Source organism: Perca fluviatilis, chromosome 20 (genome assembly GCF_010015445.1).
Source record: "Perca fluviatilis chromosome 20, GENO_Pfluv_1.0, whole genome shotgun sequence".
NCBI lineage: Eukaryota > Metazoa > Chordata > Actinopteri > Perciformes > Percidae > Perca > Perca fluviatilis.
The window spans coordinates 6,336,371-6,362,220 of NC_053131.1; the positions used below are offsets into that span (position 1 = coordinate 6,336,371).

At 42.3% G+C, this 25,850-nt stretch overlaps 1 protein-coding gene across 1 annotated transcript in view; it reads right to left on the minus strand.

The window, feature by feature from the left end:
• The window catches only part of LOC120548985 (transcription factor IIIB 90 kDa subunit-like), a 172,579-nt gene that overhangs the window by 42,506 nt on the left and 104,223 nt on the right, over positions 1-25,850 (minus strand). Inside the window, exons 13-16 of the mRNA XM_039785497.1 lie at positions 13,148-13,209; positions 10,940-11,021; positions 10,653-10,708; positions 7,372-7,637 (exon numbers count right to left, since the gene is read on the minus strand). Of these exons, the coding sequence (XP_039641431.1) occupies positions 7,372-7,637; positions 10,653-10,708; positions 10,940-11,021; positions 13,148-13,209 (466 nt within the window). The remainder of the gene's footprint in view (positions 1-7,371; positions 7,638-10,652; positions 10,709-10,939; positions 11,022-13,147; positions 13,210-25,850) is intronic.

Sequence of the window (25,850 nt, forward strand, 5' to 3'; positions counted from 1 at the left end):
ATTATGTGGTGTTGATGATATAATACAAAGCAGAAATTCAGTATAGGTGAATAAGGTTACATGAAACAAAAGTTTGGCTATTAAAAGATCAAAGCTTAAGGGGATCAATATAGAAAACAGAAAAAATAAGGTAAATATGAAGGTTTACTCATTTCTGTCATAATTTGCGTGTCTGTAGTTTGCTAAAGGCCAGCTAACCATTGTGATGATTATTAACATTAAACTGGCTTAAAACTCAAAATGAGATCAACCTGTCATAATTTTTCATGTCAATGCCCTACATTTAAGAAAGGAGTTGCACTTTACCTCAAAATAACAATTTACTGTAATATTTTTACCTCTCTACATGCCGTCAATACATTCGATTATCAAAATTTTACCTACATGGTATCATCACTGACGAATGTGTATATTGGGGAGAATAATCTGAAAGTTTCTTTTCATGTGAGCAGATAACATTAGGTCATTAATGCTGCACATATGAATGGAATTTGATTTGTATTTCTGCCTTTCTGACTTCACAACAGAAGTGGACCAAAACGCTAACGCAGCCACAAAACAATACATCAGTGAATGAATGTGAATGGAAATGTGTAGCCTGAAGCCACAGCCAATCTCACTAAACAAAATGAACACAATTTAGGAGCAAGCTTCAAACATCAATCATTTCTGGATATTAATATCGTTATCAACGATGCAAACTTAACAGTTGCACTCAAGACACTTTACGTAGTTGTACCAAACAATATCTGCCAATGAATGTCTGACTGAAGGCACCACAGTGGCCAGAAACTAGAACTGGGTATCGTTCAAAAATATTCAATACAGATACTGTGACTTCAATACCGGTTCCTAAACTTACCTACTTTTTTTTTTTACTACACAAATTTAGGAAGAAATTACAACATTACGGCACTAATCTTTTTATTTATTTTTCATCTCCTACTACTCTGTGTAACTTAGAGTTTTTCCTGAGTGTCTCTACGACGGGTAACGTTAGACAGCCAATCACAAACATCATTAGATCTTGGTAGAAGCATGCTGCATGCTTATTGGCTCACTGACGCTGATGAGTTTTACACCTTAGGTATTGGAATGGGTATTGAATGACAATTTTCGATACTCGATACTTTAGAGGCAATTAGTCGGTGCCTAAAAAGTATTGAATTCGGTAGCCAGCGCTACCAGAAACTGCCCTGAATAGAGAGACAGAAGAGAGAAATCATTAAGAGAAACAGCAGGAGATGGGAAAAGTGGAAGAAAGGAAGAGAGAAACTCCAGGCTGATCTTCAGAGGCCGACGGCGAGCATCTCGGAGAGCAAAGCGTCGAGTGGAGCACTGGGAGCAGCCAGGAGCCTGGACGAGGGACCGGGAGAGGGAGGGGAGGCCGGAGCAGCACAATGCCTCAGTGTAGCCCCTCAGCGAGGCCTCCAAACAAGGCACAATGGCTGCACTGTCACCAGGCCTTCTCCTGCACTTCCATAGGTCTCCCTGACACCAGGCCTCTCCCCTTTTTTCAATAACCAGCACAACAACCTTTTCAGGGGCCGGAGCAACGGTCTGCTCCTCCACCCCGGCCTGAAAGAGACCATTCTGCGCTCAACGGTCGCTGTTTGAGATGGTTTTTGTCTTTCTTCTGTTTTATAAGTTTTTGTTTTTTTCTTCATTCCAGTGCTACGACTGACATGCTATGGGAGAATGGGGGATTATCACCATCTTGTTGCTCGCTAGGCCGTGGGGCATTTTCCTGCTCCTAATGGCTTGTGGGTAGTGTTGCTGAAAACTGAAAAACCGCAGGGGTTGAAAACATTGTTGTGCATTCAACATGACAAAGTGCAGAGTTCAGCGCTTTCTGTATAAATTGATGGAGCGAGTTTCCATTCAGGAAGAGAATGAATGATTCACAACGGCATCGCCCATGAATGTTTCATTGACGAGACAGGAATGCATGTTAAAAATTCAAAAAGGGGTCGAACACTTCAGGAGAGAGCGCCCATTCTTAAAAATCACCAGTCAGGTCTTGTGCCAGTGAAGCCCTCCCTTCAGACAAGATCAAAGCCAAAACATGAAAATGGAGATGGTGCTTCATTCATGGAGCATGTTGGCTTTCCAAGGAAGAGATTTGTCATTCTGGCAACAGCCATTAGCCAACTGGAGCGGCTCAAATCCAGCAGCCTCTCAGCTCTGTTGTTGTTGGACTGGTGTTATCATGGCTGCTGCTTGCAAACTTTGATCAATACTGGGGTCAAATGAAATGGCAAAATACACTGTTCAAAAGTTTGGAATCTCCCGCAATAAAGCTTGATTGGGTCCAGGCAGATGGGAAATATATAGATATAGAGGACTACTCTATATGTCTGTCTAGGTCTTTGATGCTTTCAGGTTGTAAGAAAGTCCTCTTTACAAATAAATGTTTAGTTTTGTACATGGAGAACAAAACACTGTACAACGGTTCAACCAGAATGACAAGTGAAAGGGCAGAAAGAGACAAAAATCCCACTGAGCAACAGTTGAATGAGAAACAATCAACAGTCATTGGTAAAAGAAACTGGAATCTTCGCATTAAAATGAGTGCAGAATCAGATTGTTTTAGTGTCAAGAGCCCAATATCTAAGCCTATAACAAGTTGGAATTAACAGGCAACGTGATGCTTTAGTAAAGCAATTCTTCACACTTCTCAATAGAAACAGAAGGTTAGTCTAGGGTCACTGTTGGATTATCAGCTCAACATACTATGGTCAGACAAATCACAGTTTAAACCTCTTTAATCTAACCACTGAGCAGACTGCAGAGGGCCCAAAAACAAACTAACTCAACATTTAGAGCCTCATGTTTTGCTTCAATAATGATCTAGGGTCACTTATAGGGCTGCACGATATGAAATAAAATATCTAATTGGGATTATTTTGACTAACTAATACTGCAATTGCAATATGATTTACGATATTGGAGGGAATGATCATTTTTGTAACGTTATTCTCATTTTCATTGAAAAATACTAAAATAAAAAAAAAAAACATTAGTGTGACCATTTTCTTTAGTCTGTAGGATAGGATTTGTAGGCTGGGACGTCTCTGCAGCACCACAATACTTCATTCAGAATGGTTTGACACAAATATTGCACCCCCATTGCAATGTGGATATTGCACTAGTCCATATTGCGATAAAATTGCGATTAATTGTGCAGGCCTACTCATTTACGCTTTTCTGGACTGGAAAACTAATTCAACATCCAAGTTCCAACAGTATTTTCCCCAGTCACGCATCACTGTAGGGACATCCACTAAATGAAAGTTTGAATCATTGAACTATTTCTTTTTTTTTTTTTTGATTTTTTTTTGGGCTTTTCTGCCTTTAATGGACAGGACAGCTAGGTGAGAAAGGGGAGACAGAGGGGGAAGACATGCAGGAAATCATCGAAGGTCGGATTCAAACCCTGAACCTCTGCCTCGAGGCATAAACCCCCATGTTTATGTGCGCCTGCTCTACCCACTGAACCAACCCGGCGACGGGCCTAAATTATTTAAAATGTAAATAATACATTTGGTGTCTGAATTATACTGTAAAGATAGCAGTTATTGAATGAAAGAAGACATCACTGTAACAGCTGATTCATAGCTTTTTAGTTGCCGGACCTACTGTATCTCCACATTGCTCTGTCAGTGCTAGAGTATGGTCTGGCTACACCGCCTTTCTATTCTGGGATAGGGGGGGAAAAGCTCTGGCTTGTTTGTATTTCTTTAAACCAATCGCAGTCGTCCTGGGCGGTGCTACACCCCGATAGCGGAGATAGCGAGAGGGGAGGGACATTCAGGCTTTATCCCAGAAATGTACATCCATTGAGACTAATAGAAAACATACGCAACCGTGCTATCGGTTAATCCTTTAGTCTACAAAATGTCAAAAACAAATAGGTCTAAGGTCAAATCTACAAGTGGCTTGTTAGAGGGAGAAATAGCTAGCAGTTAGTTTGATGCAAAGGGTCTCTCCACTAATGCAACAGCGGCAGAATCGTCACTTAAAAATGAGACCGTGATCTTCAAATCATGTATTGTGGAGCCACAGAATGGTCCATTGTATTTAAGACATCGAGGATCCTCTTAAAAAAAAAAAATTAAAAAAAAAAATTGTTTCCTTTTGTCTGTCCTTGAGCCTTGCATGGAGGATGAATAGGACACTTGAGCAGCAGGATGCAGATTAAAGTCTCGTCAGGCAGACACTCCGTTGAAGTGTCCTTGAGCAAGACACTGTATCACCCTGCCAGCGTCCCTGTGCTGCCGCCGGCCTCTGACCTCCCTGTGGACCAGCGTGAACGCAAAAGCTAATTTCCCAACGACGATCAATAAAAACATCACATTACCGCCCCCCTAAATGGGAAGTGCTGTAATGTGTCATCATTTGTGTCGTCAATCATCTTGTCAGAGGAAGAGCGTGGGCTCGTTTTTTTAATCCCAAAACAGTGGCTCTCTATTGATTTTGGTCAGAATTGTGAGATTTGGTCTGGTTTTAGGGTTATTTTCTATTTCTGTTTCTTCTTCAGTTTCTGCTTTTGTTTTTGTCATTGTTTTCTGTTTTCTTTTTCCGTCGTTTTTGAGTGGTTTGGGTTTCTCTCAGTTTTTCAGCTTTTTCTATTTTTCTTTTTTTGTGTTTATTCAAGGTTTTTTTGTTGTGGGTATTTGTTTATTCTTTTAGTTTTTTGTGTTCCTCTTTCTCAGATGTTCCAGTTTTTCTGTTTCTCAGTTTTTCATCTTTACATTTTTCTCATATTTTCTCTTTTCCATTTTGTGTTTCATTTTCTTCTCTTTCTGTTTTCCAGTTGTCTGTAATAACACAAACTTCCAATGAATAGTTGGCTGTTTGAAGGGTAAATAATGGAAAACACAGTGATGGCTGATCGGTCTTGCTCAAGGACACGTGTTTTGAACCACCAACCCTGAGACTAAAGAACAACACACTGTCGAGCCACAGCCCTCATACAGCATAAATTATCTTATTAATCAACATCTTAGTTAGAGAAAATGCTTGAAGGGTTTCCATTGAAGTGACTTCTAAGTTTCATATTTGTTGCTGTGACCCATTTTCCTCTCTTCTGTACACAAACAGGCTTTGGCCGCAATCCTTAAAGTCTGTAATAAGTTTGTTGTCTTGCTTTTATCTGTGTTTACATCCCCGTCACTCTTAGAGAGCTGAGTGACAAACCCATTTAGTTAAAGAGTTTTTTTTAAAATATATATTTCTCTTGAAGAGAGACTGCTGCTAAAGACTCCCAACTGCTATAAATAAAAAAATAAATGAGCAGACTTATCAAACTCCTCGGTGGGTCTGGGACCAAATACAGTGAATTATCACAGAGCCCAGGTCACGGTTTACGAAGGCCCTGCAAACTGCAACCAGATGACTCACCACAGAGTGAGTGAGGAAAGAGGTAACAGGGGGGTGGGGGTGGGGGTTCCCTTAATCACTAAACAGCTGGCTCTATAGGGCTCCTGTAAAGCTTTAAGATGGTACCTAAGACCAACATTAACTGAAAGGGCTTTACGTTTTTAAAAGAACCACGGGAAACCAATTTCCACCTACACCAAACCAACTGAAAAAACCCTTAGCTTTTCTCCTCGCTGCAAAAAAACCCCATTAAAGCTGTCTGAAAGGCTCGTTGTGGATCAGTCCCCTGAATGCATGTCGTGAGGGGGGGGGGCAACAGCCAGAGACAAATCCTGGCAGAGAAGGTGGAAGAAGAGAAAATCCCACAAGAGTTAAGAAGCAAAAAAAAAAAAAAACTCACACAAAACTGAGCATCTGTCCTCCTGTCGCAGGTGATTATTCTGGGCGACAGGAGAAGGGCCGCCTCATCATTATGGAGTGCAGCCACCGTCTTGTGCCAGAAAAAACTAAACAAAAAGCGAGCGGCTTTGACCCCAGTGGCAGAGGAGGAACGGCTGGTGTTGCATCAGACACGAGCAAACACTCTGCATCCATCTCGCCTTCATTCAATCCAGCATCTGCTGTTTGCATTGAGGATTATTAACCGAGGGACTGAGCAAACGTAATTAAATATGGATTCATGTACTTTAGGTGTTGTTTCTAAGGAGTGTGCTGGTGGCTGACATTACAGGTAACGGTGGTAACAAGTGGAGAGCACAAAGTTATTATCTAATTAAATTCAGAAGTATTTAACATGGAAAAGGACCACTTAAAAGATGCTAATACAACAGCTGTAATTTTATGAGTTTGTGTTTACTCAACATCCATCGCAGCTCCTTAATATGCTCACAATATGGATGAGACTTTGACATCAGATCTGATGTTAACAAAGCGAAATAAAAATCGAGCTAGATTCAAATTAGTATTTAAGTGGATTTCAGACAAATGTAGTCGAGTAAATAGTACAATATTTGAAATGTAGTGAAGAAGTATAAAGTAGCAGAAAATGGAAATACTTAGGTAAAGTACAAGTAGTCAAAAAAGTATAGTACTTGGGTAAATGTACGTAGCTACTTTCCAAAGGGACTACCGAATATCTGTCAAGTTATATCCAAGTTTATTTTCCCCTTTAAGAATGGGGTGAATTCATGTGATGGTTGTTTTAATGGTTCATGTTTTATTGCCTATTTTCATAATGTATTTAATTGATATCTAATCTTTTATCTAAAATGAGCTGATTGATTGATGAGACAGTTATTAGCCTAAGTCAAAAACCACCAGCGGATGATCGGAATTCCCTACTGCAGCAGCAGATGTAGATTATGTTCAGTGGTGTAACTAATCATTTAGTCTATAAAATGTCAAAAACAAGACTGTGGAGCCAAAACTGCTGGATTTGTTAAACCAACAGTCCAAAACCCAAAGACATTCAATTTACAACAACATAAAACACAGAAAAGCAGTAAATCTTCACATTGGAGATACTGGAGCCAAATTATTTTATCGATAATGTTTATGAAATGGCCAAAAATCGTTATTGGCTGTAAACTTTCGGTCATCAACTCTAAATAATGTACCGTATATCAATACACTCAATACAAGGCTGATATTGACACACACACACACACACACACACACACACACACACACACACACACACACACACACACACACACACTTATTTTCTATGATTTTCACACTAGGATTAACAAATGGTGTGAACCTGTTTTCGTGCACAGACATTTATGGGTCGGGATTGTACAGTGTCAACGATCAGTCAGATTACCTGCACAATGGTTCATGTTAGGATCCGGTTTTTGGACTCTGGATAAGGTGTTAATCTGGTTCTCGACCAACCCGAATATACCTGGTGGTTTACTCTGAACAGACCGGGTACAGACGCCTGACTGACTCACTTGCTCACAGGTATAAAACATGCCGTCCACAGACCTTTTTCCCAGGGTGCTGAGGGGCGTGCTGAGGCTAAGCGGGACCCGTGCAGGTTGGCGGTTGCGTCCCGTCAGTTTGGTGGCAGACGGCTCCTTCTTGGGGGTCTCGGCCTGGCGAGCTGGGCTGGCGCCGGGCTTGATGTTGAGGTCCTTCAGGACGTCGTAGTTAATCTTGTTGGAGATCTTCTTCTGCTCCAGCATCTTCTCGATGGCCTCGTCTGCGGTGTTGGCTCTGATCGGGGGGTGCCTCTTGATGGGTCCTCTGGGCTGTCGGGGGGAAAAGACCACAGTACAAAATAGCTCTACCATAACCTCTATCATATTGAGCAGAAATAATAATAATAAAAAAAAAAAGCCAACCCAACACCACCCTGATTGCAGTGCCACATTTTAAAACAGGTCATGATTAAGACCTTGTAGTTGATCTAACTTTACTAAATTTACTAAGATGAGGGTCAAAGGCTATCTGGAAATGTGTGGCTTCCTATTAGACCAATTAGGTCGCAGATGAAAAGGATTTGCGAGAGGAACATCATCTGCAAGCAAATGTACAGCTGAACACATTTCCGTAATCAGCCATTTATCTCAATTAGGACGCCATATTGGGGTTCTCACCTAGTTCCAGTTATTAAACATTCACCTTGACCTCACTCCACATTATGGCTACAGATCAGCAGAGATTCTCTTCACTGGAACCAAAAACTTTTAAAACACATTTCACAATGACATGGGTTTAAATCTCACAAGCTGATATACACAATGACTTCAGGCAATTTAATTTGAAATCCTGAGCTGACCCCCCCACAACAGCCGCTAATGAACTCACATTGTTAAGTGTTATAAGCCACAAAAGTATGCTCGCTTTGTCATGCACACACATAAGGAGAATGTCCTCCGTTTTATTCATTTATTCACTCATTTGTCAGTGAAATGACAGAGTGGGGCTGCTTGGATCAGCGCTGTCAGGAGGCTGCATGTCTCATTAGATCTCTGTTCCACTGCAGTTGAGCCAGCTAGTTAAAACCAGTGAACAGATGTTGACTCTAACAAAGGGCCTGTGCCAGAACCAGTAATGGGACATGAGGCCGCCTGTCTGTCTGGTTTTAGTCTGATCATCTGTCTGTCTCACTCTGCATCTGTCTCACAGTGTCACTATGACTATATATGAGTGACTACGTTTACAAGCTGTCGGGTTATGGTCAGGTTAAGGTCACTATTCGGGTTTCTGAAACATTCGGAATAACCCGTTTACATGCGTGAGCAGAGAGAGTTACTCCTACATGGAATTTGTAATCAATTGGCAATATCCCGACGTAAACGGCAACGCATGGTTAGCGTCTGGACGTAGCCTACGGACAACCTTAAGACGCAATAACTTTTCGGTCACCTTCTCATAAATCTCACTATCTCGGTACTTTCTGCCGTCAACAAAAGACATATATATTCATGGTTTTCACCACACTAATAAAGAAATTGGTTTCCTCCTCGCTCCAAAAGTGTGGTGCTGTGCTGCGTCTCACAATGTTTACCTCTACTTCTTGTTTACTTCCGGTATACTGCACGCAGGTTTTCTGCATTGACATATATATATATATATAACTATATTATTATAGTATATAATTATTATTATAACTATGTTTTCTGGCGCATACAAGAAGTTCCTCTACTCAAAAGACCAAGATTCCTTGCGAATAGAACATGCGCAGAACACAAATCAATGTTCCTTTTGATGGGGATATGCCGATACGCGTTTACATGACCAAAATTTCGGGTTAGAAAAGGGGTAACCCAGGTAGCATATTCGGGTTTTTGCCGGTGTTTACATGGCCGTGCGCGACCGGGTTATTGCTAATATTCCGGTTTTGAACGGGTCTGTCTGCCCACCTGACCTTATGAATATTCACTACTTTTTTTCTAAAAAGATTATTTTTTTCAGCTTTTTGGCCTTTATTGATAGGACAGATGAAGGCATGAAAGGGGGTAGAGAGGCGGGGGGAGGGGGGGCGACATGCAGCAAAGGACTGCAGGTGGGACTCGAACCCGGGCCGCTGCGGTAAGGACTGAGCCTTGGTACATGGGGCGCACGCTCCACCAGGTGAGCTACCAGGGCGCACGCACGCACGCACGCACACGCACACACACACACACACACGCACACACGCACACACGCACGCACGCACGCACGCACGCACACACGCACACACGCATACACACGCACGCACGACGCACACACGCACACACGCACACACGCACGCACACACGCATTACACGCACGCACACACACACGCACACACACACACACATTTTCTCAATAGGTAACTTAGTTCTCCCACACAACACTGCTCCTCTGCACCCTTCACTGGCTCCCGGTGGCAGATCCAATCCGATTCAAGTCACTGGTACTTGTCTACCGCGCAGCGAACGGCTAAGGCCCATCCCACATGCAGGACATGGTCCGATCATACACCCCAACCCGTCCACTACGCCCTGCTGCTGCCAAACGGCATGCTACCTCCTCACTTTGAGGGGGGCCCTGCTACTCAACACAATCTCCACGGTTTGCTGTCCTGGCTCCACCACAGTGGAACCAGCTCCCCGCTGACATCAGGACAGCAGATACCCAACGTGTCTTCCTTCACAGACCGAAAACTCACCAGCTCTTGGCCCATGAAATGACTGGAAATAAAAAAAAAAAAAAAAAAAAATGTTTTTTTATTTTCTTTATTTTTTAAATGTAGCATTTTAAGCAAAATTAAAAGGATTAAAAGGATACGCCACCGTTTGTTGAAATAGGGCTTATCACAGTCTCCCCTAGCTGGAGATAGGTGGGCCAACGCATTTTTTGTGCATGCATTGTTTTAGTCCGCTGCAACACTGGCAGCGCCGCTGCTAGTTAGCTTAGCGTAGTGAATGGAATCCTATGTTGCCGGTTAGCATGTTGTGGGTAAAATTGAGCCAACAAAAGACAAAAAAACAACCTAATTACTTGCACTGAGACAAAAAATGCGTTGGCCCACCTATCTACAGCCAGGGTAGACCGTGATAAGCCCTATTTCAACAAACGGTGGCTTATTCCTTTAAGCGCTCCATTGTGGGTTGAGAAATTCTGCTCATCCAACCCGTGAGGAGCCACAACTGTCTGTGTTTTGGTCCGTTTGCTTGAATGTTTTGAGACCACCTGTGAGTGTCTGACCATCGCTCGGTCTGTGCTTCCTGTCTTTGCCGAGCTCCGACAAGCTGCCCTTTCCTTATCTCATAGTTTTTAAGGCTGCATGCTGTTACCTTCTTTTCTTTGTAGATCCCAAGCGCCTTCTCCTTTGCTATCTTTGCTTCCTTCTCTGAAAGTAAAAACAAGAAACAGTCTGAAAATACAAACTGAGATAACAACATCAATGTGACGCAGTGCGAGGTCACCGCAGGACGCTGGTAGGTTCAGTCGGACGTTTAACTTTGTTCGGCTGATAAAATACTGAGTGTGGAAGGTAAGTTTTGGGACAACTGAGCCACTGCAGGCAAATAAAAAGTTGAAACACAACCAGCACAGAAATCATGTTGCACTGTGAACGTACCTCTCTGCTCTTTGAGGTAGTCAGAGTTTTCTGCCATCCACAGCGCTGTCTTCACTTTGATTTCTGTGTCACTCAGCAGATACTGCAGAGAGACAGTGGAGAAGAACAAAGATTTAACAAAAGGATGGTATTTTTGCGTATTAGGTCAAATGCTTTCTCTCTTCATCTAAGCTGTCTGGACGCCTGGGTAGAGCAGGCGCCTATATATATATATAGAGGTTTACTCCTCGATGCAGCAACCTAAAATGCACAAAAAATAAAAAATCTAAGCTGTATATACCTGGCCACATTGTATGTATTCAATATGTTTTGGTTAAATTTTAAGAACTGAGCAGACAAATGTCTCCTCCATGGACACACACAGTGATCAGCTGATACTCGGTGTAAATCCGACAAAGCTGAGGTTCACTAAACACAATGTACTAAAGGGCAACATTGCAAAACATGTTCAAGTTTTGTACTTAAGTGTAAAGTAAGATACTTAAATATGCAGTGCGAGTACTTCAATTCTGTTCATTCAAAATGAAGGGCACTGTAAACCATTGTGGGCTGATTATGACACTTTGAAAGGATCAGTCGAAGCCTTAGCCATCTCTCCTATTGGTTACAATAACACTGTACACTCAAAAGCCAACAGGCAGACGAGCTAAAACACTTCAGGCCCTATTGTAACGATCCAAGCGCACGCCGTGAAACGCCTGGCGAAGGTGCATTTAGGGCGTGTCCAAATCCACTTTTGCTAGTTTGACGGCGGGAAAAAGGGTCAGGCGCATGGTTCCAAAGGGTTGTACTTAGTGTCTTCTTTAATTCATAGGTGTGTTTTGGGCATAACATGCAATAAACCAATCAGAGTGTCCTCTCCCATTCCCTTTAAAAGCCAGGCGCGTTTGGACCTTGGAGCATTGCTATTATGATGGAGGATTTGCACCGTAATATTTTTATTTGTCATCTTTTGCATGTTTGTGTGCTGCTGTGTTTCCCTTTGTGTGTGTAACAAGCATAGCGTGCGCGCGCTGCGCATAAGCCTAGGAGCATTTTACTAATGCACTGCTAAAATAACAATAAAATGCTGCGCTATTGACTTTAGGCCACAGATGAAAGGGAAATTGACAACTGCGTCGGTCTTAAACTAGCATAGACACTTGCGTCGGGCTTTGCGCTGCGATTCGCGCCGGGTGCAAGATAGGGCCATTCATGTGAAGGTTAAACTGAAAGTGTTACAGCGCAGAACAACAGTAGGTCAAAGTTGAAGCTGAAAGTGAGTCTGTACACTATGATGGATGTTTGCAACAGAGAGTAATACTTTTTTTTTCTCTTAGTTTGATTAACTTGTTGGTTCCTTTCTCCATCTCATCGTCTGACTGATCGAGTTCCTTGACTTATCAGATTTCTTTTTAGTGATCTCAGCAATGACTTGAGTTTGACAGTGGGAATACTTCTAGTTGACTTTGTAGAGCGTTATGTAGAAATGTTTTTCTTAGAAGCCAATGTAGGATGATCGTGATGCTTGAATAATAATATATATGGTATATTACAAATACTATTGTACTTTTTAATATAGGAAGAAATGCTTAAAACTTTGAAAACAGCTAACAATAAGAAAGGCACAGTTGCCTGTTGCCCTATAATTTGTTAAATGTGAAAAACCTCAGGAGGCACCACAATCTTCTAAATCTAAATTATAAAATACCTAGAGAAGTTTAATCAACATGAATACACAGTAACATACACATGCATCCTAAAAGTGCCTTTTCATTTCATTGTATTCTGATTAATTTAGTCTTTTGTTACGTGAAAGCTTATTTATTTTTATTTATTGATTTTAACTTGCGTTTCAAATTGTGCTCTTTTGACAGAGAGTTTGGGAGAAGAGCAGAAATTTTGAAGAATTCCCTTCTCAATGTTGGATGGGCATCAAAAACCATCACTTGGCGCATGATGAAACGTTCAACCAAAATGTCACTAAATCTGTGGGAATGTTTTGCGATATCCTGCTAACAAACCGAAAACTCCAACATTAACATCGTAAATTCAGAACAAAAAGAGTTCAAAAGCAAGAGACATTTTTGAGAGCCAATAAAGCATCTTCAGGAAAGGGAATTTTGTTCAGAAGTAGGACAGAGAATTCGGATTTCTTCATTTTAGGAACTTGTAATTGTTAAACTTCTGTGTGTTCCAGTGTTTGGTCATTAAGCAGCAGGTACCTACCAGCTCTATCTCACGGTCATCTATCCCACTCAGGTCCAGCTCCCCGCTGTCAGCAGCACCATCTGTCACACAAACAAATCACAACAGACACACTTTAGACAATTTTCTGTACACACGTTTTCACGGCAGCTTCCACGTCCCAGAGGGGTTCAACAGGAAACTGCAGCTCCATCGGCCTGCTGCATCTCTTCCTCGTGGAGCATCTTAAATCGAGGGTTAATCAGCAAATAAAACAGCACTGGGACTTCTGATAAGACGTTAATAGGTTTAACTGGCGTTTAAGCGGATCTACCTTAAACACTCTTTTCAATTATGATACGCTCCCTAGATTGCAGCGCGCTTTATTTTGAAACATGCTGAAGCGGCAATTTGCATTTTTCATGCTGCGATGCCCGAATATCCCGCTTTTCCCTGCGTCTCTTTGCGATGGAGCTGATTGCAAGAGTGAAACAACAGACATTTTTAAGGCGATGATAAAAGAAAAAAGGTGTTTTGAAATCCCCAGGTGTGCACACAGTTCAGTTTTGGAAGAGAAAGGTTCAGAGAAAATGTGATTGACTTTGATAAAAGGAAACAAAAAAGGGAGGGAGTGGGTGCAGGCTTTGACAGTAAAAGAAAACCATCAGTGGAAATTCAACAGCTTTCACTCCAAAAGATCCTCCACCTTGATTAGCGGTTTTGGAACAAAGTGAAACTCTTCTCTGGCTGCCTGCAGACATCAGACAAGTCAATCAAAGGAGCAGAGATGGAGAGAAAGGTTTTAAAGAGGCAGCAAGCGGCAGATTTACGGGAGCCGTTTAACTTCTGTCAGCTTTCTGCCTTTGACACGTTCACAGGGGGCCCTCCTTCCTCGAGTTCAAACTCCCAACAGGGCGGCAGCTTCAAACACGTGCCACCTGAGTCCCCGGGCGGCTTTCCCGCTTCATTAAGGAGAGACAGGTGCACAGACAGGAATACACCCATCGTCAGACAGTAAAGGGTGTGTTCTCCCACAGCCGAGGAGGTGAGAGGGGGGATAATCTAGTCAGCCATTTGAGTTCAGTTTGCAGATTGCGGCCTCCTTAAAAAAAAGAAAGCGCTGCCGAGGGAAGAGACAGGTCAGTCGCTATCTGCCGGGCCCAGCCCTCTCAGAGCTTCCTCTCCGTGAAGTGCGAGGGGGAGATAAGATGGAGACAAGCCCTGGGAGAGATTGGCAGCTCCGGGAGGCAGAGAGGCAGCGAGACGAGGAGCTGATAACACCGGTCCAACCCCGGAGAGAGGAGGGAGGGAGGGAGCACTACCCAGTTATTATTCAGCCTGGCTTTGATATATCTACACTCGCTAATTTGATCAAACCCAGAAAAAATTGTTCTTGGTGAGCGTGCAGAACAATCTGCAGACTGAGGAGATGCCAAGTCAAATTAGTGCCGGCCTGAAAATAAAATCGGGTAACAAAAAGAGGCAGGCGCCGTAAGCAGTCTGCGTCGACGGTGTAGAATAACGTTCTTACTATTTGCAGATAAATATAATAAGAATGTAAAAGGTTTTCATAAGAGACCAAGTGTGTTTTGGTGTATGCTTATTGCACAGAGTTGTGTGCAGTCACAGAGAGGTGTTTATTAAAAGTTCTCTCGGCTAGACACATCTGCATTCCCCGAACAAAGGAAACTCTGACGCACAGAAGGTTTAGCTTAAGCCACATTTAGAGTAGTTAAAAGGTCATGAGTGTAGAGCAAAGTACATTGAGTAATAATAACAAGTGAAACGGGAGCGGAATGTGCTGCTTCGCGTGAGAGCAAATGAGGACGAGACATAACACAGTGGCCCCCCACCCTGGCGTGGTTTGTGTGAAGATAACACTCCCTGTGCTGGAGAAGAAGAGGGGGCCCACAAAAGAAAGTATAAGAGATGAGGGGAAGAATAGTTCAGGGCTCACAAGGCCTGACAGTCTAGAGATACGTGGACCAGCGCCGGCTTTTGGTCGGTTGCTAGGGAAACTTAGTCTCTGTGCGCTTTGTGATCCAACAGATCTGTGTATTGTGACTCCGATGCTTGACTGATCAAACTAATGTATTTGACTTTATCTTATCATCTTATTTGTCTTTTATTGGAGTCAGACACATTGTCCCAAAAGGGGGGACACAGAGGAGGAAATCCCCAACAACGGCATGCCCTCAAGGTGTTAACTCTATCGCCCTGTTCTCTCTTGGTCCTCGCAGACAGGTAACCCGACCCCGCATTTACCCCCCCCTCCTCCCCCGTCTCCCACACATCACTGTGTCCCAGGCGGCGGCAGGCTGTCTGATGTGGTCAGGAGAATAAGATGCTTCACTGCAGAGGCTCTCTAATACCAAAGAAGAAAACACAAAGAAACAAGAGGAAATGTGCCCTGCGGGAACAAATGCTAACAGGTGTAGGAGACGGCCTTTTGAAGGCGGCGAGGGAGGGAGAGAACAAGAGATTTTAAAGCGCCAGAGGGGGAAGGGAGAGAGAGAATAAGAGATCCAGAGATATTAAAAGATAATGCTGGTGTTGTTCTTTATTTTTTTTGGGTGTCCAACAATGTGTTAGTCTGTCTCTCAGTACGTTCTGACTTCCTGTCCGGGGCTCTCAGCTTCAAGCCCATTGGTTGCTGAAGATGGAAATCTTTAAGAATGTTTTACAAATGCATTGTTTTATTTTTTAGACTCATTAACATTCTTAAAACAGCTGGTCACTGTAATTTAGTTTTGTTGAGAAAACAGTCTTTAAAAGATTGTAAAATGTATACATTTTGCAAGACACTACAGGTGAATAGGTTAAAAACTAATAGATGAAACTTACCCAGTTGATTACTTACATTAAGACAATTATTTTGTGTTTTACGAAACTATTTTTAAAACATGCAGATGAGGCATTATCTTATGCTAATTTTTGGTGAATTTAGGAGAAATCTACAGATGCAAAAAGCCAAAGTAAAGTAAATACCTAAATGTGTATTTTGGATGTTTTATTTCCACTATTCTGAAAAAAGAATTCCAGTGCATGAAAACCTGTAGTGTCTAACCTTAACTTTTCTCAACAAAGTTAAACTCTTACGATGTAGTTGGACAGGAAAAAGTGATGCCGAAATCACCTCGTCGGGCTAACAAGACAACAAAAGGACAATAAGAAAAATACAATATTGCCAGCTTTGTCCTTTTAAGAGACAGAAAGGGAAATTGTAAGATTGCGGAAGAAAACGCCAAAGAGATCCAGAGAAAACAGCAAGAGTAGAGGATGAAAGAATGAGAGAAGTAGGCAGTGAAAGACAAAGAGAGGCTGAGCAGGAAAGATTAAGACAGAAAGAATGAGGTAGGTAGGAGACAGAGAGAGACTGATGGAGGAGAGCAGCAGGAGGGAAGACATGGAGGAATGAGCAGAGAGCAGCTGAGAGAGGAGAGACAAAGGAGGCAGAGAGAAAAGACAGAGGACGTTAGGAAAGACATTGAGAGAAAGAAGTTAATACAGAATGGAGGAGAAAGGTTGAGACAAAAAAAGATGGAAGAGGGAGAAAGGGGAGGCTCACTGATCTCCTTATAATCCTGGACCGTGTTTCATTTGGGGAGAAGACAGAAAGGAAAGACGAAAGGAGAAATAAAAATGAAAAAAGCCATGCTGGCTAAATTAAAAGGAAGGCTCAGTCTGACTCCTCCACATCTAGTGTAGTGTCCTGTCCTGTCCTGTCCTCTCTCTCTCTCTCCCTCCCTCCCTCCCAAAAAACAAAGAGTGTGCGTGTGTGTGATCTGGAGGATGAATGGGCCTGTGTAGCCCCTGTGCTGCAGGATCAGCCGTCATCCACACTTCAAAAAGGAGCCCACATTATCCAGACTCACAGCTCTTGATGTCAGCAACAATCCTGATCCTCACCCGCCTCCCACCCCCCCGACCTGCAGCGAGCTCGGCTACATGGCTGCAGGGAGGAGAGGTACACAGGAAGGTAGACATTTCAATTTGTCAGGACTCTGCCTTTTAGATGGGATGGTGACTGTTGAAAGTAAAGTGAAATCACCTGCTGCAATACAATCCCTACAGAGGGATAAAATGAATGAAATATTACATTTGCAAAATGCTGGCTCCACAATGAATGCGTGTTTTAGTACTTCATGTTTTTAATCTGACACACGTGAAAAACATTGTGGCGTTTTACAAAAAAAAGCTCTGAAAATGAGATGAAAATACAGCTGCAAATGCTTATGTTCATTATTGCTCATTTTCGATGAATCTGTTGGTCTACAAAAAGTAAAAAGAATAACAAAAACTGCTGGTCTCACGTTATCAGAGCTCATAATGTCATTAAAAAGGTATGGTTCGTCATTTTGGGAAACATGCTTATTTGCTTTCTTTCGAATTGTTAGACGTTAAGTACGGAGCTGGAACGGGTGGTGCTTGGCTTAGCACAAAAACTGGAAACCGAGGAAAAAGCTAAAAACTTCTAAAGCTGACTAACAAACACTAATCTCGTTTGCCTAATCTGCACACAACAACATTTTGTGGATGAAGAGGGAGTTAGGCGCTGGAACTATTTCTTGACAAACAACAGTTAATCCATCTGCACAGAAGTGCAGTGCTGTCGGCTACAGTGTGGGTTGCCAGATGCCATCGGTTTTTAACAAAGGTCTTCGTAAAAGGTACACATCGGATGGTGCCAAACCTGGATACCTTACTGTGAGAAGGATGTGGAAATGAACAAAGTATTCCATTTCTGATGATATCAATTAGAGACGACCACAAATCATTAAATGTTCAAAGCTAGAGAGAGGCCTTCCGGTGGATCGCCTTATGTCAGAAAAATATGAATAGTGAAAGGTAAGACAAATAATTTTTTCATCTTGATTGAAGTGAGCCATGAGTTACTACACATGCGATGTCGATTTAAAAGAACATTTTGCAAGTCGAGAAAGTCACAGTTTGTTGCAAGTATAAGATTGAAAATATGTAACGTGAAGGACAACACACCCAAAAGTTGCGTATGTGACGTTATAACTTTCTCTCGCTGAAGCTACGATGTTTGTGGGTTTCGTACCGGGATGTAGCGTTACTCATGTGAGCAACGGGTCTTACTCATTCTCTCTATCTTCCCGGCTGATATAAAAAAAGGTAAGAGAACGTTACATTGCACACAACAGAGGAAGATGTCACATTGTTGGTAATGGAGAGAAAATGCCATATCATAGGCCAAAACATTTGTAATTGCATATGCAAATTTGAGTCCATCAGAAACAAAGATATTGTCCTACATGTAGCAAAAAAACTCCTGTTTGCACGACCCTTTATTTTACAAAAATCTATGCATCTTTGTTTTTATCAGCAGTAAGGATACATCAGTGTTCCCTCTACCTCCTGTTCTACTGTTGCATCTCTGGATCAGATCGTCAACACAACAAAAAACAGCTCCTGGTGTAGAAGTCCTTCCCTGCTGTAGTATGAGGTAATAAGGCTCGGTGCCAGCTCTGCCCCGGAGAAATAACCAGCCAGCCGAGGCAATAAATAGAGTGCTAGATTGTCGCTGACACGGGCGGGCCGGGCCAGCCCATTAAAACCTGACCTCCCAGACCTTGTAGAAGCCCAGACTGAGCATACGCCCACACAACCACCTGCTCCTCCTCCTCCTCCTCCTCCTCCTCCTCCTCCTCCTCCTCCTCCTCCTCCTCCCCCTCCTCCTCCCCTCACCCTCCCCTCGGAACAGGATAGGGAGCGGGGAGATACTTGTAAGAGTCCTGGAAGCACACTGGATCCCACTAGTTTTGATACATACAACATACAGCTATGCTCATAAATGCATTGGGTTACTTTTTTTTTTTTTTTTTTTTTTTTTAACAGTATTATTCTTATTGTCAACAAATTCCAAGACCACAACTAAACTGATGTACTAACAATTACTGTGTGTGTATCACACCCTGATATATCTTCTTCCTCTGTGCCATAAAAACCCTTCAACGAGCCACACTGTTAAACTGGCTGACATGTTCCTTCACTACCATAAAAACACACACACACACACACACACACACACACACACACACACACACACACACACACACACACACACACACACACACACACACACACACACACACACACACACACACACACACACACACACACAGTTTATTTTGACATAATCCCATATACACCATTCCTGCTACAACAAATACTAGATCACCAAATGTGGATTAATCCGCTGCTGAAAATAGTCCCCAACAAATGCACTACTACTCCTGTTTGTTTGATCAAAACCAGCAGACAAAGAGAAGCTGCAGCGGGACAGCAGCTTCCGTCTGCGGTTGCAGGACCCGCTACCTGGGAGCCAACAGCAACACCATGCTGCTGGAGGAAAAGGAGCCACGGCAGAACCACAACCAGGACTAGGGGTGATGCTCATGGAAACACTCCCGCTTTTGTCCACAGGGGTGCCAACATCAACACAAAATTAATTTGATAGAGATAAATGTGAGATAAATCTCACATTTTGAATATTGTTACCTATCTGTACGTGCTCAAATAATCACTAGATTTTGAGATAATCTAATAAACAGACAAACAGGATAGTAAACATAACCTCTGAGCTGAGGTACTAACCCTCTGAGCTGGGTTTCCATCCAATTGAGCAGTTTTAAGGAAAGCTCTAAAAATTTGGTCAATTAAAATGCAAACTGGGCGTGACTTTTTCATTAGCTCAGGTTATGTGAATGTATTCAAGAGGACGTGACAATATTAGATTATTAAACAAGAATCAGTGACTGTGGTCCGTCGTGACATTTTTATTGCAGTATTATACCGAAGATGGCATTTATGATATTTTAATGAATGAATTTGTCTCCACTGTGCACACATGGAACAAATGTCAGGGGGCGTCATGGTTACCTGGTATGTGTCCTCGACCACAGGGGCTCCTGGGCTCACCTGCTCTTTTTATTATTTACTTTATGGTCTTTCTGGAGGAGAAGAGTTATCAAAACAAAAAGTAACTCTTCCACCTTAGCCAAGTGTACATTTTTAGCAAATATTTAGGCCTTTTCTTTACTTTGAACGTTTTTTTCTCATTGTGTCAAAATCAAAAAAAAAAAAAAAAGATCCTCATATCTACATGAGATTTTGTAAGTGACTTCCAAAACGACCCAGGCTATTTCCTGATCCGATACCTTTTTAGTTAAGGCTTTTATAGAAACTAAAACTATTTGGTTGAGATCAGGGGAAAGGCTGCCTTCATGATTTAAAAGAAACCAATGGTGACTGTTGGTAGGAGAGGAGACCTCTCAGGCAAATGTTTCTATTGAAAGTGATGGATCTTTTCAACCGTGTACACCAAGTTTTCCATATTTTGAATAAATGGCTTTGATCAAAGAGATGTCTTGTCAATTTGTCCTGCAATGATAATCGGCCTATTTTTCCAGAACAGTGTGTCATTTTTACATCACGAGAGTGGGATGACTTAACCATCGGCACTGAATGAATCGACAATGTAAGAATATTAGGAGATGAACCGATTGACGCTTTGATGGATAAGTAGGACAGTCTCTGGTCAGTCAGCATTCCAGAGGAAGAATTTGGAGAATGCGGTCATCAAAACGAGAACAGTTTAATGTGCGCATTGTTGTGCATGAGAATCAAACATTTGAAATGTCAGACGACTGCCACAGGAATGTTTAGCCAAATGTTGCCTTTGCCACGCCGATGAATCAGCACTGTGTTTCTTATAGGCACCAAAACCACATGCTCATCTGCATGAAAATATTTACAAACTATGGAAGTAAATCCGCCCGCGGATCTCCGTCTGCTGTTCTACATCATCAGTCTGCGATGTTCAAAGAGCTCCAGCAAAGATTTGGGGATGAGAAGTGGCAGTGTACTTTGTCTGGCGGAGCCACTTTCTACATGTGTTTCTGCTTCCGATATTGATTTTCTATTTTTGCTTTTCAGTCAAGAATATGCAGGAGTCACAAGCACTGACTCAAAGCACAACATGTCTTACAGTTGCAGTGCATTCTGGTATATTCTAAGCAACTGTGGGTGTAGAGATCCGCATGTACACCTCTTCTCTAATGGATTTCTGTCTGGACGAAGGTGGAATGTGGGTGCTAAATGGCTCTTTTCTAAGTGATAACAACAGGCTGACATTTACTGTTGATTTTTGAAATCTTTGAAATGTTTCAAACTCAACAGCTGGCAAAACAAACTCAGCACAAGGTATATTAGAAGGTCTGGAGCTTTCAATCACATCACACAATCTTCCTCAGAGCTCTACAAGATCAAGGATGAACTTTGAATCGCAATTTTTAACGGCCCAATGATGAAAACTCTTGCATTTGCAGCATTACGAGCTGTCACAGTAAGCAGCGCACAGTTAGTGACGCGTTTTCCATCACCCAGCAGTGGTTGGTCTGCCGGAGAGGGTAGGCGGAGCTAACGCAACAGAGTGTGGTGGTCGTTTAGGAGATAGATAGAGGGTCGGTCGTCCACTAATCAGAAGGTGGGTGGTTCGATCAACAGCCCGTGCAGTCCACATATCAGTTGTGTTCTTGGGCAAGGCATGTAAATATGTATCGCTCCTGATGAGCAGGTGGCACCTCCCGCAGTAGCCTCTGCCATCAGTGTATGGATGTGTGTGTGTGAATGGGTCAATGCTGGCTTCTGTTGTAAAGCGCTTTGAGTTGTCGCTAAGACTAGAAAAAAGCTTAGTAAATGCAGTCCAAGTACCATTTACTTGCTCTTTTACTCACCTAAACAAAACACAAAACTTTATTCTTAAGCGTCACATACAATTGATACAGTACAATGCAGTGCCATTTAATTACTGCATTTTTAACCCATCCTAAGTATTAGGAGCAGTGAACATTTATACATATAGTATCTGGGGAGCATCTTGGGGTTCAGTGTCTGGTGTAGGAAGCGGCATGCCGGTTTTTCCGTTCTCTGCCAGCGTTGCAAGTAAAAGGTTACTACGGCCAAACGAAGAAAGAAAAGAGATGGCAACTGAATTACTTCACACAGACGACATCGTTTGGATCTCTGGGAAGTAAAATCCATCAAACCTGCGATTACCACTTATCGCCATATGTGTCGCCAATGAGAACGAAACAGAGATCTTCAAGACTAACTTTAAAATGTTGAGAAAGAAATGAAAACGACAGCTTGACAATCTCCACTTCATCCGCTGATGAAGACTGTGGGATACAAACAAAAGCTCCAGAAGAAGGCGGTTTCCAATGGTGACCATGAATCATCTTAAAACTTTAAAGAACGTCAATTTCAGGATAAAAAGGACCTTCTGCATGAAATCCATTTGGCCATATTGAGTCACTGCCTTCCTCAAGGGCTCCTCACAAGTAGCTGCACAGGATGGCAGTGTGGGGAACCAAACCTGTGAGCCGTTTCTGCTTCTCTGAGCTTAAGTCTTCCTGCTGCTGCCTCCACAGAGGACTGAAACAGCTTGTCTCAACCACATTAACGCTGATGTAGCTGGAAATCAGAGACGCTACCTGCTGCTCCGCTCTTCTTTCAGCTCTGAGCCAGAGTCCACTTTGACTGAAGACTTGAATGCAATTTGAATTGACCCAAGTGTGCAGAAATGGGATCCTTTCAAAACAAATAAATTATATTTATTTCAAATCCGGATATGGAGATGCAGTGCTCAGACTCAGAGTCTCTACTAGTTCTCTTGTGAGGATCCTTCCAGTCGTGTACCGTACCTTCATATTAAAGTATAAATACTAAATCATGACACCCTGGCTTTGACTTCTGCTCTCTTATTAGTTGGTTGAACATTTGACAGAAAGTGGATTTCATAGGCGTGCATTGCGATAGAGCAACAACTTGTTATATGAGTGTGTTGTCACTGTGAGTGCAACAAGAACTTCTTTCTTATGCTCGACACAAGGGGTTAATAGCAGTCCTAGGACATGGTTTACATTTTGATAGCACTCATAATACAGTAGACCGATGCATCTTACATGATCAGCCCGTTTTAATAATTCTGCACAGTAAGGTGTTTAAATGATTTCATCTAATTTGTGACGCAGAGTGAAGGCGGGCCAGGTAACTTCTATTTCACCCCGTTTACCTTCTTTTATTCACTGTGATGGAGAGCGGCGATTGCGGCGAGCAGAAGGAAGACGATAACAGAGTCTTTCTCCAACTTGCTTCATGTTTTCTTCACTACCAACAATCTCCACCGGCAGCAGAAACTTGTAAGAGAACACAAGCAGCCCAGGCTGACCAATCGCAGCGCTTGCCGTCTCCCGGACGTGTAGTTAGGTTCAGGTTACTTTATTTGTACTCGTATTTGGTTTGCAGTGACGTGAGCAAAGCTTGTGTTAATGGTTAAAGGAAACCAGTGATGAAGCTTGGTAGGGGAAAGAACACAAAACCTCAAAAGTCTGTGGTGTTGTGGCCGGGTTGGTCCAGTGGTAGAGCAGGCGCACATGTACTGAGAGGTTTATGCCTCGACGCAGAGGTCCAGGGTTTGAATCCAACCTGTGACAATTTCCTGCACGTCTTTCCCTCCCCCCCCCCTCTCCCCTTTCTCACCTAGCTGTCCTGTCAAATTAAAAGGCAGAAAAGTCCAAAATAATTATCTTAAAAAAAAATAATAACAAGTCCACTCCCAATTTTTCAGTAGTATAGGAATATCAGTCGGACATAAACATGGCTCATTTTAGGTTGTTGGATTTCACCAGTAAAACAGCAGCACTGGCTCTTTGTTCAGTAACTATACACTACTAGGGATGTAACTATTACCGGTGTAACAGTAAACCACGGTACAAATGTTGATAACAATTACTGTTTTCATTTGAAATATCATTATCATGGTGGATTACCACGGTGTGGAAAGTGCGTGTTCCCAGCTTCATACGAGTCTCCTGAAGTTGCCACGCGGGCGCACTGCGTAGCCTACAGTGCGTTTCTTGAAGTTGGAATCCTGGCGGAAGGATGAGATGACAGTGCTCAGGACATTTATCAGCCTTGTATAAAAGGCATAGACAGTATATAAGAATGGACCAACAGACCCCGTGTCTCTGGACGGAGACCAGTGAAGGATATTAGAAGCACTTTTCCGGTGATGGCCAGCATTACTGAGCAGCCTCCAACTGAGAGAGACGACATAAATGTGACGTGAGCAACCTGTCTGAGAGTGTGAAGTCTTCTGGTAGCTGTGCCAAGAGAAATCTCAATCATTCCCAAATCTTCCAGAGACGGAGAGCGTAGGTATATGTAAGGATATAACATGGGCACAGGCTAATTATTGATCACTAACATGCTAGTTAACATTAGTAATTAAACCTAAACAGCTAACGTAAGTCAAAACTGCTTGCGAGTTTCTCCTGTACTATACGGTAATTCCTCTACTGTGTGACAGTAAGTCTCGTGGTTATGACACAATCGTTAGCCTATTTTTACAAAAACATCTGCTACGGAGCCTATATGAGGTACAAGGTAATGAAGCCTTTTATACATTGTCGTGTTTCTTTAGAAATAAACAATGGACAAATAGAAGAGACACGCTGGAGAAAATGACAGAAAGTGTCCAAAGTTTGGAATCAGTTCAAACGTAATTAAAACTAAAACTCTGTACAGTCAGTGTCTACTGCAAAATCAAACTAGCTTACCATAATAATAGCACGACGTCAGTGCTTTAGCATCTCAACAGAAAACATGGAGTCTAACTTAATCATCCATTCCACGAAGCGGACCCGACAAAAGTAAATAACCGTCGTATGGACGATGAAACTACACCAAACACAACTACCAAAATCAAAGACAAGAAAATACGTAGTGGTGACCACGATCTGATCTAAAGAGCTGACAAGAGATGATATTGTAAGCAATGTAGGCAATACAAATGTAGCTTTTTTCCGAAAATGTTGCTTTTTTCCCTAGTTTTGGTTGTTTAAAAACGCAAAAAAAAAAAATTAATCAATCGATAAAGTGCTAGATTAATCGATTACAAAAATAATCGATAGCTGCAGCCCTAACTCCCGCTCAGACAGAAGGAGGGGACAGATACAGCAGCTGTAAACAGACTTTTTTCTTTATCATTCCTTTCCCGTTTTCGGACTTGTTGAAGTGACGTGTGTAGCCCAGAACGTAAGTTAAAACTATTCTGTAGCTTGTTAAACTGTCATGGGCTTTACTGCCTCGTTATCTCTGAAAACGTTAAAGCTACGTTTATTCGTATAAGTGTTCTGCTACGATGTGGATAAGTTTAGCCCATGTTATGATATGACATTTATTTTGACAGAGAGATACATATTATCGCCTTGATAATATTGCTGTTGCTGTGTTTCTTACTGCATAGCTGATAGATGTGCAGATTGTTTAAAGGTGCCCTGCACACAAAACCGTTTTTAGTTGCATTTTTTGAAATATGTCAGGTCCATATGTGTTTGTGTTATTGTGAATGTGAAAATGAACTGCTACCTCCTCTGTCAGCTCTAGCCACTGAAAAGAAATAAGCAGAGAAATCAGGCCAATTACAAAAGCTGGTCAATCTGACATCATGTTGCCTGAGCTCATTACTATTCATGAGCTTGCCCAGTTGTGCTGGGTAAAGGATGCTAATAGCCAGGCTCTCATTTGCTAGCTGTTAGCCAATCAGAGTCAAGCAGCTTAGCTTGTTGAATATTAATGAGAACTGGCACAAATTGAGCTGAGTCTTCCTGCAGGCTTTCTATATCACACTAGAATGGCTTGAAACATGGTAACC